Source organism: Hemitrygon akajei, chromosome 7 (genome assembly GCF_048418815.1).
Source record: "Hemitrygon akajei chromosome 7, sHemAka1.3, whole genome shotgun sequence".
In the NCBI taxonomy this organism is placed as follows: Eukaryota; Metazoa; Chordata; class Chondrichthyes; order Myliobatiformes; family Dasyatidae; genus Hemitrygon; species Hemitrygon akajei.
This window is the reverse complement of record NC_133130.1, coordinates 25,883,171-25,898,210: the sequence shown is the minus strand read 5'-3', so window position 1 is coordinate 25,898,210 and position 15,040 is coordinate 25,883,171. Positions and strand designations below refer to the sequence as shown.

Below are 15,040 nucleotides of genomic sequence, written 5' to 3'. Positions count from 1 at the left end.
TTCTACCAGGATGCTGCCAGGACTTGAGAAGCTGAATTATAAGAGGTTGAACTTTACTCCATAGATCATAGAAGACTGAGAAATTATTTTTTAGCGATGTACTGTATAAAATCATGTGGGGCACAGATGGGGTGAATGCACTCTATCTTTTTCCCAGTGTTAGGAATTCGGGAACTGGAAGCATACTTTTAAAGTGAGAGGGGAGAGACTTATTAGGAAATTGAAAGGCAGCTCTTTTACCCATGGGTGGTATGTTTGAGGAACGAGCTGCTAGAAGAAGTGGTTGAGGCAAGGATGATAAATTCTAGAAGTTAGTCTGACAGGTACATTGATAGGAAAGGTTTAGAGGTTTATGGGCCAAATGCTGGCACTTGGGACCGGCTTAGATGAGTATTTTGATTGGCATTGATCAGTGGGACCGAAGTTCCTGGTTCCGTGCATGGATTGATGACTCTCTGTATGTATATATACAGAATGGAATGGTACATTTAAATTGTGCTAAGCATCATTTTATCTTGTCCTAAACAGCTGCCTTCAAGCAAATCTGTCCTGGTGGAATGGGATACCATGTTAGTCAGACATTCAAGAAGGTGACTGTCAAGCCTCGGCCTGATGTTAAGGTTCCCAGGGTTCCTGCTCCTGCAATGACTCAACCCGTGATTAAACACTCTGAGCCATTACCCACTCCAGCACAAGTTCCACCAGAGCAACCCTTGGAGGCCTTCTCCTCCATTCTAACCCCACAGCCTGAGGTGATAATCCCAGAAGGTAAGGACATGTTCAGTTCTTTTTCCATTGGCCTCAGGTCAAGGAGAAAGCTACCTCTCAGGCCTTTTCCTAATTGATCTACTAGCACATAGAATAATTAGTTTAAGGACTGGAGAGGTAGCTTTCTCTTGAGGGCAGTCCTGCTCCTTATTGAGATAAATTAAAAGCAATCATAATTGTGTTTGTGCCTGGCCATTGCTGTCCAGTTCTCTGGAAATCCAGTGATCGGACTAAGATCCAATAAGGCTGAACCCAGAGATGGAGATATTTGCCGTGTTTATTGAAGGAACTCAGCAGGTTGGGCAGCATCCGTGGAAACGAGCAGTCAACGTCTCGGCCCGAAACGTTGACTGCTCATTTCCACGGATGCTGCCTGACCTGCTGAGTTCCTCCAGCGTGTTGTACGTGCTGCTTTGACCCCAGCATCTGCAGTGTACTTTGTGTTTGCTGTGTTTATTGCTACTCAGGTCATAAATTAATTTTAAAATTAATTATTGCTGCCCCAATAAAGCTCTATATTAAAGTTAAAAATAGAAGTGGCATAAAACGATAATCATGCAAGGAATTACTACCATTAAAGAAATTTTCTGTTATTATCCACCAGTCTTTTTGAATGAGAAGTTAACGTTGGGATGTAAAATTATCCCACAGCAGAATCTGAGGAAGGAAGGTGGATTTTTTTTCCTAATGTACCCGACGTTGTTCGCTAGCGTGACTTGAACAGGTTCCTTGCTACTCTACCTCATTCATGTTATTGGATTGTGCTGTGCCTCAGGTGGTTACTCTGCGATGGGCCAAAGCCGTGTAAAATGTTACAAAATGCAACCTTACAGGATGTATTATTTAATGTCCTCCATGTATCTCACAGAGAAGCAATGGCACACACATTACACATTAGTTTTAAGGACACGCTTTTGAGTTATGAGACTTAATAAAATTAGGTAACAGCGTCACCACATAAATCAACATGTGATGCAAGCAGTGGTGGAGTGAATTCTGTCAATGTTCAATAGCTTCCAGCAGTTCTGAGTTTATAAGCTCTTATCAGCTTTCTGTCTGACATGGAAAGGAAATTAGCTGCCTTACATATCATAGACAACTAAAGGATCTGCTATAACACACACAAAATGCTGGAGGAACTCAGCAGATCAGGTAGCATCCAGGGAGGGAAACAATGGAATTGATGAAGGGTCTTGGCCCAAAACTTCTATTCATTTCCCTCCATAGGTGCTGCCTGACCTGCTGAGATTCTCCAGCATTCGTGTTTGTGTGTTGCTCCAGATTGCCAGCATCTCCAGTCTTCACTGGGTTTCTGATCTGCCGATGGTTAGCCCAGAAGGTTCTACCCAACTCTTATCCAGTCTTGTCATTACAGAGCTCCTCTCTTCCATGGCCATTGCTTATGTTAAAGATGATCCAAGGAACAATTTTCAGTCATAGAAAGTAAACATCTTTGAGATACTTAACAGAATAGAGAAAATTAACTCCGATACTTAGCAAGGTCACACTTGGTCGGCTACTCTTCTATGGGCTGTAAAAGCCTACATTTGCATGATTCTAGGTGTTATAAGAACATTTCTAAGGATATTGATTTCACTTTAAAAGTGAATATTCTAGAAACATATCTCCAAATAACTTTCACTGAACCTATCTTATTACTCAGCAGGAGGGAATCAGTGTTTTAAAAGAAAGTTAAGGTTAGAATTCTTTTGAAGTATTATTTCTGTATTGCCAAGCCCACCAGGATAATCTGCACTATATTAGTTTTCTTACTAAATGAGAGTAAGTAATGTGAGATTCCTAAATTCTGAAGAGCTGACAGAGTGTGAATAATATTGGAAGATTGCACAAAAGAAACCTGAGTCCACAAGGGTAGATTGTACAGGCATGTTACTGCTAAGGTCTTACAGGCAAACTATCATACTGACACACTTTTTCTTTGACTGTTGTACTGTGGCTCTAAGTAAGTGGGCACCAATACTACATACCTTCAGAATGTAAGTCTCCTTATGCTCCCAACAAGAAACATACATGTGTTTTTTTGTTTCCTGGAACCAAGCATTTTCTATAGCTTTAGTAATATCTGCCCTTTCTCTCATCCCAGCAAACCTATTCTGTTTTCACTTTTAATTTGGTAAATTGGTTTACTATTGTCTTGCATAACATTCATCCAGATCAATTCATTACAACGGTACATTGAGTTTGTAGAATGTCAAACATGTAGAATAAAGTGTTACAGTTTAGAAAAAGTGCAGTACAGGTAGACAATAAAGTACAAGGTAGACGATGAGGTCAAGAGTCCATGTTATAAGAGGGGACTGTTCAACAGTATCATAACTAGTGACTGCAAAATGGTATTGGGGTGGGGCAACTCATTGTAAGCTACTCTCTGCAGGTCCATTCATTACTCCTTTTAGTTTGTTACTGGGGAACAGTGATCACTGACTGGGCTAGCATCTATTGTCTATCCCTAAAAATCCTTTGTGGCTTGCTGGACCATTTCAGGGGTCACTTAGGAGTCATCCTATCACTACAGTCTGTGCATTCCCAATGCCACCTTCTCCCACATTCTGTAAAATCCAAACACTTACTGGCTTTACTGTCAGTAACATCTCATTATCATTTTAACCTACTGTTAGTAATATCCTCACTACCCCGTACCTACAGTCAGTGAAGAGCCAGATTCCCTACAGTCATTGAGGTTGCATTGTGTTGCCTTAGCCCCTAAGACAATAAGACCAAAAGATATAGGAGCAGAATTAGGCCATTTGGCCATCAAGTCTACTCCACTATTTCATCATGACTGATCTGTTTTCCCTCTCAGTCTCAATCTCCTGCTTTCTCCCTGTATCCCTTCATGCCCTGACTAATCAAGAGTTTATCAACCTCTGCCCTAAATATACCCAATGACTTGGCTTCCACAGTTGTATGTGGCAATGAATTCCACAGATTCACCAGTGTCTAGCGAAAGAAATCCCTCCTCCTTTTCTCCATTCTAAAAGGACACCCCTCTATTCTGAGGCTGTGTCCTCTGGTTTTAGACTCTTCCATCGTAGGAAACATCCTCTCTACATCCACTGTATCAAGGACTTTCAACATTGAATAGGTTTCATTGAGGTCCCCCTTTATTCTTCTGAATTCTAGTGAGTACAGGCCCTGAACCATCAGGCACTCCTTATATGACAAGCCTTTCAATCCTGGAATCATTTTCATGGACCTTTTTTGAACCTTTCTTAATCAAAGCAGTTTTATTAGCTATGTTGTTTTAGTCAGTGATGTTGCAGAATCATTTGTCTCTACCGTCTGTAAACCCCTGGCACCTTGTGTAGCTGCAGTCACTGATGTCTCAGTGCAGATTGTTTCCACATTTAGTGGGCCAGTACCACTTAGTAGTGCAGTTATTAAATTCACAGTCTTGGATTGACTTGGGCATTGTATATCTCTGAGGACTGTGGCTGAATTTGCTGCACAACTGCTCTCCTTGTTGGAAGAGATGCTGTCCCAATGGAACAAAAATTGGGTCTTGTTTTGTGTCTTCATTTTTCAGTATTTCATTTTACATTTGCTGAATTTTTGATCTTTCCTTCAATGCTTGTTGTCCAGCTGAAACAGTGCTTCTTATGACAAAGAATATACCTGTACGTTTCCCCCTATTAACTTGCTTAAAACAACCTTCTGTTTAATATGCTTCTTTGGACCAGAAACTTATCTGTGTTTAAGGACTGTAATTTTGTTCAGAAGTAAATGTGCAAAGGTTCCTGTGGTTGGCCGTTGGCTAGTATATGGTCACTGATAGTGCAGCCACACCTGTGATATTACTTTGTGATATTAATATAGAAGAGCTCAATGCATTTCTATCAAACTTTGCTCAGTCCTGCTTTAACATGGGCCATCTAATATGACTTTAATGTGTATCGACTTGGATCATGGAGATTGTTCTGCACTTACCAAGATTTCAAGTCTCAATCTTGTTTTTGTTAGGATGAAAATGTTGACACTTTAAGGGGGCTCAGCTGACAATAACATGTCAGGGTATTGTGAAATGTGAGTAGACTCTTCAGTGGCCCAAGACCAAAACTTTAGTTATACAGGGTTCACACCTTTGATGCAGTGTTCCTAAAATTTGCTGCCTTGGCCTTACCATCTCCCCACTTTTCCCCACTTTCTGCTTCATATCCTTACGGAACTTTTCGTGAGGAAAGTTCCTCAAGACTCGTCTCTGCATTAAAGGTGTTGCAATCATGCACGATGATAGCATCTACGTCTGCTTATTATGTAAATGAAATACATATGAGCCTTGATGTCGGATCCTGACCCAAAGCATCAGCTTACCCCTTTGCCCCCAAAGATCTGCTTGACCCACTGAACTTCTCCAGTAGTTCGTTTTCCTTTCTCCAGATTGCACCATTTGCAGTCTTGTGTCTTCAAAAGAATTGCTTGCTTTGACAAACCTTCAAGGCTAAATTTGTGAGCTAAGAACGCACTGTGATAGCAGGTGATGTGAACTTAGAATAAAAGTGAAATTCACGAATAATTTAAACATTATTTATATATTTTATTTTAATTCTAAATACACAGCATCTACAAGTGTGAATTTAGTGTTTTGATAGAATTGCAGTGATGCACCTTATTGGGAAAGAGGTTGATCTTGGTCTCATAGAACATCGAACAGTACAGCACACGACCCGGCCATTTGACCCATAGCGTTGTGCGGAGCCAGCTAAAAAGCAAAGAAAAATCACCAAACACTAACCCCCTCTACCTACAGCACATCCATATCCCTCCACATTCCTAACATCTGTGTGCTTATCCAAACGCCTCTTAAAAACATCTGATCTACCGTATTTGCCTCCACCAGCACACTAGGCAGCACATTCCAGGCATCCACAATTCCCTGAGTAAAAAATGTAACCCCCTCCCCACATCATCCTTCAACCTACCCCTGCTTTCAATGCATGCCCTCTGGCATTGGACCTTCATACTATTAGGCTCCTTTGCCAATCTGGCCATTGAACACCTGTCTTTAGAAATATCGGATGTTTAACAGAGATGGAGCAGTATTGAAGGCCACATGGTATCTAATAGTTCTGACTTTTCCCTGTGCCTCCATCAGTTAACTGCTCTTGCTATCTTGCCCGGTAGTGTAACAGGAGGGCCCTACAACAGCTAGTTAACATACCCAATGCATCCTGGCACCAGCCTACCCACCACCAAGGCTGAGCAACACCTTTACCATTAAGCCACCCCACCACCACTATACATCACCTAGCATCACTTAATGTATGTGTGTACACACACACTCACACTCACACACACAAATATATATATATATAACAGTTACTTGTAAGTTGTGTTTTATAGAATTGCTTTAATATTTATTTTTTGATGCTGCATTGGATCGGGAGTAACAATCATTTTGTCCTCCTTTGCCCTCGTGTGCTGAAGAATGACAGTAAACAATCTTGAATCCTGAAGTTTCTGTTTGAAAAATGCTGCTGTCAATTGGACTCAGAAGATACAGGCTGAACCAGACATGCAAGCTGTTAAAACAAAAGCCTTAGTAAAATCTTAATTCAGGGTAATAATTCCAGTAGGGTAGAGTCTTTTAAGATGCTTGTTGACTGAGAGAGAATACAATGTAAGCTTTGTCTGAGAAAACAATGTTCTACACAACAGCAGAAAAAACAAACTTAATGTGATGCAGACGTTGAGAGGGGTGCATTTGTGCCTGAAATGATCTTTGATTTGATTTATTATTTGACTGCGTGGCTCCTCTTTAAAATGAAAAATGATTGAAATCATTCATTGCAGTTCCTTTTGAACTGTTGATTCAGTCCAGCCCTGCCTGAAGGTAATGGCTCCTCTGCTGACAAATAGTTACAGGGTCTGCTGCTGTCTTCTTCCATCTCACCTAGACAGTGAACTCTGAGCAACAAGGTTCAATCAAAGCGTTGACATTTTTATCTTCACTCCTCCAACTAATTCATTGAGAGAGCTCTTGAGACTGGCCAACATGTGGCTTATTTGGCCAATGTCAATATATTAAGTTTATTCACAAGTGAAATGTGGGCTTTATTGGCAATGCCAGCAGATAATACCTGTACATAATTGTCCTTGAGAAAGTGGTGGTGAGTTACCTTGTTGGAAACCGGCTGTCTTAAAATGAAAGGACTTGTATATTTTGGCATAATAGTTGTGCATTAGGTGAGCTCCTGTGGCTTTGGTGCTGCACGGAGACTATCTTGGATAAGGACAACAGACTGGTAGGGAATACCTGGAATTCTTTGCCCTGGAGGATTATGGAGGCTTGGTCATAGGAAGTATTTAAAGAAGAAAGATAAATTTCTGAAAGTAGAGAATTTAGGGCAATGAGGATCTGACTTAGAAGGAGAGTTGAGACCCGGAACAGAAGAACCGCTGGGTGTATCGAATGTCAGGGCAGACATGAGGGCTGGGTGGACTAGCCCTCTGCTTCTAGTTTTCTGAGAATCCTGCAATTATAGTAAAAAAAAAGTTGCTTATGTCTCAAAACCTTCCAGGAATAATGAAGAAACCACAGGATTGGAGTGAATGGGGAGATCAAAGAAATTAGCATGAGTAAATATTAGTATTAGAGGAATTAATGGAATTGAGAGGCAATTAATCCTTGAGCCTGATGACCTATATCATATGTTTGTGAAAGGGATGATTGTGGAGATAGCGATTTATGTTTCTCATCTTCCAAAATTCCATGGATTCTAGAATGATTCCCATTGTCTGCAAAGTAGCAAATGTTATCCACTATTTAAGAGAGGAGAGAGAGAGAGAGAGAGAGAGAGAGAGAGAGAAACAGGGAACTATCAGCAAATGAGCCTGTTATCTGTGGTAGGGAAAATTCCGCAATCTATTATTGAGGAAGTAATAACATGGTGTATAATAATAACATTGGGTAGAGTCATTAGAATTCTGAAGTTGTAACTAGTAAGGCAGAAACAGGTGAGCCAGAGGATGCAATGAACTTAGAAGCGATTGAGAAGGTGATTAACAAAATTAGAATGAATGGCATTGGGGATAATATTTTTCCATGGATTCAGGATTAGTTAATGGATAGAAACAGACAGAATGAAAGGGTAGGTTTTGCATTGAATGACTGTGGTGAGTGAGTTGCTAGGATCATATGTCATATATCTTATGTTTGATCATCATACAAAATAACATGGCTGTAAGAAAGAAATGGAAAGGCTTCAGGGGACATAAGCACTTTAAGTGAAAGGGGATGGACACCATGGACTAATTGTGGGGTAAAAAAAGAGGGTATCCACTTTAGTGTTCAGGTGGTGATTGTAAATAACTGAGTGTTGATATACAGGACAGTAAGCAATTAGAAAGGCATTTGGTGTATTGGCCAATATTGTAAGAGTACAAATGTAGAGGTGTTTTGTTTCAATTGTACAGTGCTCTGATGAGATCACATTGGCATACTACGTCAAGGTGAGTTTTCCTACTCAAGGAAGAGGTAAAACTTGTTACTTTGGAAAGTAGTGAATGTTCTACCAGACTAAGTATATTTCATCCATTATTCTGCAATGGCTCAAAACTAAATTCTGGGATAAAGTGAGGCCTTTTCACATACCATTAATCTAAGGCAGCTCACTGCCATAGGATATTGTATTTCCACAGCTAATCTTTTTCCTATTTCAGCAAATCCAAAGCTGCTTGTTTTGCTAAATTTTCTTCAAAGCTTTTCCAGAATCGTACAATATTTGTAACGAGATGAAAAAGAAGAACTCCTGTTTTATGAGCAAAATCATGTTCCATTTCTCGTGACTAACACTTTATTTTGTTGTGTTCTTCTTGTTACAGTGGGCACCACCACACCAGAACAGGTAGGTACAGTCCTGTGGTTATAATGGCAAAGTGATTAGATTCAATATAAATGCCTTACTCTCATAATTGTACGCTCATTATGTGCTCCAGGGAAGAGATTGATTAGTTTTTGCTAGAGTGTGTCAAAGATAATCTTGATGCATGCAATGCTAACATCCCACATAGATGGTGTGGTTTACATCCGGCCTTCACAAATGAATGCAGGAGGCCCAGTACATGGATGGTTGGGAACAAAGCAGTTGGGTATTATGGAAAGAAACTGAGTCTTGCCTCCCTGATAAAGGGTCTCGGCCCGAAACGGCGACTGTACTTTTTTCCGTAGATGCTGCCTGGCCTGCTGAGATCCTGCAGCATTTTGTGTTTCTCACTCCCTAGCTGGTTTGATTTGTAAAGATTGAAGTGGACATTGGTATTTACAGTTGCATTTTCCTGATCAAAGTTATACAACTCGTGTAGAAACTGAAAATGAGGGAAGGTAAATCTGAGAAAAAAAAAGCACTAGAGGCAAAAACAAAAATAGACGGAGGTGTCGGAAGAAATATGAATGAAGAGACAAAGATGAAAGTGAAGAAGGACAAAGAAGACACAGAGGAAAATAAAGACTTTAGTAAAGAGATATTGAGGGAGCAGAGAAGGGTGAAGTAAAGAAGAATTTCCAGCATCTGCAGATTTTCTCATGTTTATGATATACTGTATGTGGCATAAGTGAAAAACTGAAGAGAGCACTGAAGAGCAAGGTGAGATTTGGGAAAAGAGAAATGGAGGAGATGTGGACAGAAGCAAATTAATAGACTTGAACAAATAAATGAATGGACTGTAAGAGGTGGACGATCAGAACAATAAAATATTGGCGATACTCAGCAGGTCAGAGACAGATTTGTGGTTAGGTTAACAATCTTTCATAATAATAGAATTCCATATACAAATGATTCCCTGAAGTAAAGGATAAGCCATGGGACCAATTGTGCTTCTGCCCAATTTAAAAAGTGCTTTAATAAGATATTACACTGGCCCTCCTAGGATTTGGATGATTGTTGTGTTAGGCCAGTGATTTTAGAACTAATGATTTTTTTTGTTCACCAAAATCTGTCTGTTTTTAAAATAATAATATAAAAAATCTTTTGTTTGCACTTAGGAACTTGAAAAGGAGAAGGTAGTTGTAGAATCCAGTCTGCCTCAGCTATCTCCCAGTATTAGTACGATCCAGATTGACTCCGACTTCCCTGGTATGTTCTCTTTTTATCACAACTAACAAACACCGTCCTTTCTCTGTGTGCAGCTGTGGCAACAGGGTTTATAAGCTTGGGTCTATTTCTGATGTGACTGTCAACCAAGTCTGTTGGTATATTTCAGTCAAGCACTGATTTTCCATTAGATGCAGCATGGGCTTTGGAAATACGTTTCCTGAATCTTAACAGGGCCAGCTGCCTATGAAAGTTCCCGAAGACTTTCCTTCCCCAGCTTGTTTCAAAACTCTTCTCCTTCAACCGCTCCTTCTGGAAGGCAGTACAGCTCCAGTTAAGAATGTCTGTTTGTTTGTTTATTGATTGATTGGGATACAGCGTGGAATAGGCCCTGCCAGCCCTTCAAGCCACACCATCCAGCAAACCCCAATTTAATCTTAGTCTAGTCATGGGATATTTTAAAATGACCAATTCACCTACCAACTGGTGCATCTGAGGAAACCAGAGCACCTGGAGGAAACCCACATGGTCACAGAGAGGATGTACAGGTTCCATACAGACAACAGTGGGAATTGAACCGGGGTTGCTGGCTCTGTAGAACGTTGGGCTAACCATTACGCTACTGTGCCAGCTCATGCTGCCATTTAATTTGGTTCCACAGAACTGAAGAAGCTCTTACTGTTGATCATTGCTGCAGGCAATCTGCTAAGGTTGGATAGCCTTGTCCGTCAATTATGCTGCATCATCATTGTGAATCTATACTGAGATTTGACACCTCTGACCACTGTTGTTTTAGCTGCCTTTCCATAAACTACTGGCATTTAATGCATGTTTAAAAATGCTTTGATGTGCTATTTGCTACTCATGTTTGTATATTTTTTCCTCTCACAGAAGTGGTGGAAAAAGCCTCCCCACCAAGCCCAGTGCATATTGCTCATGAGGTGTCTGCATCCAGCTTGACCCATTTCATTGCATCCACTCAAGTTGCAGGTACAGTAAGCATGCACTGTGAGAATTTCCGTCTCCCTCCCAGATGATTGCCAGTACTATCACTGGGGTGGCATGGTAGCATTATGCTATTGTGCCACCAGCAATCGTGCTTCAGTTCCACCACAGTCTGTGAAGTGTTGGTGCATTCTCATCCGTCACTGTGTGGGTTTTCTCCGGGTGTTCCAGTTTCCTCCCACATTCCAATCAGTGCAGATAATGGACTACCTCATGCAATGCTTTCAACGATTGCACCCTCCAAATCTTCATTTTCATTGTAACATTCAGGATGACTGTCAATGCTTTCATAATTCCTAACTTGTTGAAGTGGTGAAATCATTTCATGTTCACTCCCGGCTGTTTTTGACATCTTCATGCCTGAATGTTTGAAACTGCAGTCAGCAAAACAGTTCAGAATTATCTTACTGTTTATTTCTCACAGATTTAATTATCTGTGACAGAAATCACTGCTTTTTAAACACAAATACGCGCAACTGATGCTCTTACAAGCTTATATAATATAAAATTGGGAAAGGGCAATCGGTTGAAGATGTCCTTTCAGAGTTAAGTACCATTTCCCTCAGTTGTTTTCACCATATATCTTGGAGCGGTTTTCCTTGGAAACCCAACTAGTTCTTACCCAAATTTCTTTAAACTACTTTAATGAATACACCCAGTATCCTACTTAACAAGGATATGATCCATTGAAAGGTAAAAGGTCAACCTCCCCTTGCAACTTTCTTAGTCCTGGTTTCCTAACATTTAGCTGAAGCTCCCAAAATTGGACCCATTTGAACAACGTTGTGGATTGTATGAATTGTAGGATATTGTTGCGCCTTTTTGAATGAGTTACTTAAAGACTTCTTTGTGTAGGTTACTACTGCATTCCCTGAAAAATCTCCACACCGTCCATTTGAGGACTGTGAAGTTACTGCATAAGCTTTGTTCTTAGCGCACTGCTTTGTTGCTACCAGTGTTGGCATGCTTTGGGAAAATACATAACTTTATCTGATTGGAATATGTTCAATTTCAAGTCGCTTATGTTTTGCTGTATGGAGCAGTAATTTTGAATTAACCACTGAGAGTGCAGAAGCAGGATCTTTAGAAAGAATGGGGAACTTTTCAGTAGCACTTCGGTCAAAAGTAATGTGTATGTATACCTTCTGGTGGGAGAGTTGATCTCTATTTGCAGGGCTTAGCGTGTGTTTGCTCTTGGCCACTGGCTTCAATCCCTTTTGTACAATCAGCTCCATGGTAGTTCATGGAAGAAACAATATGGGAGGTCCTTATTCCTGGAGACTGTATGACCAACAAAAGATTGCCTTCTACATTGATTGGCCTGCAGAGGCATTTACATTACATTGTCGGAAGTAATTCCTGGATATGATATCTTCCAAATATTGATGTAATTTGTAAATAATGAGGGCCTTTAACTTCTGAGAGCATTTACCTGACCTTAACCTTTTTACGTCTATGATTCTCTTTTGTTAAAACCTGTAGGGCACAGTGCTTTGTGGTATTTTAAATAATTTAAAAATAAACAAAGCATTTGGGTCAACTCTGCATTTCAGCCTCAAACATTATCTCTCTGCAGCTAAACAGGTGAAGGGTGTTTAAAGCAAGTTTGGCTCTATAATAGGAAACTAAAGTAATCAAATTAGTTTGGTATATTTGGTTTCCTAACAAACATCCTTGGCAATGTTTATTTAAAGATTCCACATAGCTTTGCAAAGGTTCCTTCTGTATTTAGGTGTGTTTGCAAATGAGTCTTGTCTAGTCAAGTTAAATCTTTAGACAGCTGTGATTGGGCATTGTAGGATATAGTAGGAATGAAATGATTGTTGGACGCTTGAGGAATTTCCCTAAGATTGCACGATACTAGTTTGCAAGAGTCTAACTCTGTTTGATACTTATATGGACGTGTATATCAATATCAAACAAATATCTTCTCTGGCCATTTAACTTTTCTACCTATCATCTCCTAGCTTCTTAATTCAGCTCCCGCCTCCCCACCCACCTGGCTTCACCTATCACCTTTCAGCTTGTACTCCCTCCACTTCTGCCAGCTTCTCATTCTGGCCTCATTTAGGAGACTCGTAGATAGACTTATGGGTAAAAGGAACTACTACTCCTACGTCGACTCAGGCCTAGGGGGCCGGTGTCGGGTAAAAGGAAGATGGAGGGTTATGGGCTACGGGGAAGGTTTAAGTTGATTGTGGAGCACGTGTTTATAGGTTGGCACAACATTGTAGGTCAAAGGGTTTGTACTGTGCTGTACCGTTCTATGCTCTATGCACATGAGGCAGCTGAACAAGGTAAGAGTCCATGGCATTACAGGAAAGATAGCACATTGGCTGTCTGACAGGAGGCAAAGAATGGGAATAAAGGGAGCCTCTTCTAGTTGGCTGTTGGTGACTAGTTGTGGTGTTCCACGGGGGCTGGTGTTGGGACCGTACATTACATGTCAATAATTTGGATGATGGAATTGATGGCTTTTGTGGCCAAGTTTGTGGATGATATGAAGATTGGTGGAGAGCTGGGTAGTGTTGATGAAAAAGGGAGGCTGCAGAACGATCTAGACAGATTCGGAGCATATGCAAAGGAGTGGCAGATGGAATACAGTGTAGAGAGGTGTACGGTCATGCACTGTGGTAGAAGGAATAAAGGCATAGGCTGTTTTCTAAATGGGGAGAAAATTCAAAAATCGGAGGTGCAGGGGGACTTGGGAGTCCTTGTTCCGTATTTCCTAAAGGATAACTTGCAGCTTGAGTTGGTGGTGAGGAAAGCAAATGCAATGTTGCAATCATTTTGAGAGGATTAGAATTTAAAAGCAAGGATGAAATGTTGAGGCTTTATGAGGCATTGGTGAGGTCTCATTTGGAGAACTGCGAACAGTTTTGGGCCACTTACCTAAAAAAAAAGATGTTCTGACATTGCAAACACGAGGAAATCTTCAGATGCTGGAAATTCAAGCAACACACGCAAAATGTTGGTGGAATGCAGCAGGCCAGGCAGCATCTATAGGGAGAAGTACAGTCGATGTTTCGGGTGAAGGGTCTTGGCCGGACCCTTCCTGATGAAGGGTCTCGGCCTGAAATGTCGACTGTGCTTCTTCCTATAGATGCTGCCTGACCAGCATTTTGCATGTGTTGTTCTGACATTGGAGAGGATTCAGAGGATGTTCAGCAGAATGATTCCAGGAATGAAGGCTTGTTATATACACCTGATCATACTTGATATCTCTGGGCCTGTACTCGCTGGAATTTAGAAGAATGGTGGAGATTTCATTAAAACATACTGAATGTTGAAAGGCCTCAATAGAGTGGAGATGGAGAGGATGTTTCCTATAGTGGGGGAGTCTAGGACCAGAGGACACAGATAGAGTGGATGTGGAGAGGATGTTTCCTATAGTGGGGGAGTCTAGGACCAGAGGGCACAGATAGAGTGGATGTGGAGAGGATGTTTCCTATAGTGGGGGAGTCTAGAACCAGAGGGCACAGATAGAGTAGATGTGGAGAGGATGTTTCCTATAGTGGGGGAGTCTAGGACCAGAGGGCACAGATAGAGTGGATGTGGAGAGGATGTTTCCTATAGTGGGGAGTCTAGGACCAGAGGACACAGATAGAGTGGATGTGGAGAGGATGTTTCCTATAGTGGGGGAGTCTAGGACCAGAGGACGCAGATAGAGTGGATGTGGAGAGGATGTTTCCTGTAGTGGGGGAGTCTAGGACCAGAGGACGCAGATAGAGTGGACGTGGAGAGGATGTTTCCTGTAGTGGGGGAGTCTAGGACCAGAGGACACAGATAGAGTGGATGTGGAGAGGATGTTTCCCATAGTGGGGGGAGTCTAGAACCAGAGGACACAGATAGAGTGGATGTGGAGAGGATGTTTCCTGTAGTGGGGGAGTCTAGGACCAGAGGGCACAGATAGAGTGGATGTGGAGAGGATGTTTCCTATAATGGGGGAGTCTAGGACCAGAGGGCACAGATAGAGTGGATGTGGAGAGGATGTTTCCTATAGTGGGGGAGTCTAGGGCCAGAAGACGCAGATAGAGTGGATGTGGAGAGGATGTTTCCTGTAGTGGGGGAGTCTAGGACCAGAGGACGCAGATAGAGTGGATGTGGAGAGGATGTTTCCTATAGTGGGGGAGTCTAGGACCAGAGGACGCAGATAGAGTGGATGTGGAGAGGATATTTCCTATAGTGGGGTAGTCTAGAACCAGAGGACGCAGATA

The 15,040-nt window shown here is 41.4% G+C and overlaps 1 protein-coding gene across 4 annotated transcripts in view; it reads left to right on the top strand.

The window, feature by feature from the left end:
- ltbp1 (latent transforming growth factor beta binding protein 1) overlaps nt 1-15,040 on the top strand; it is a 417,603-nt gene that overhangs the window by 240,846 nt on the left and 161,717 nt on the right. For 3 of the 4 annotated variants that reach the window (XM_073050520.1, XM_073050518.1, XM_073050521.1), the window contains 4 exons: nt 529-768; nt 8,611-8,633; nt 9,770-9,860; nt 10,710-10,808. In XM_073050520.1, coding sequence (XP_072906621.1) covers nt 529-768; nt 8,611-8,633; nt 9,770-9,860; nt 10,710-10,808 — 453 coding nt within the window. The remainder of the gene's footprint in view (nt 1-528; nt 769-8,610; nt 8,634-9,769; nt 9,861-10,709; nt 10,809-15,040) is intronic. The other variant, XM_073050519.1, reaches the window with a different exon arrangement.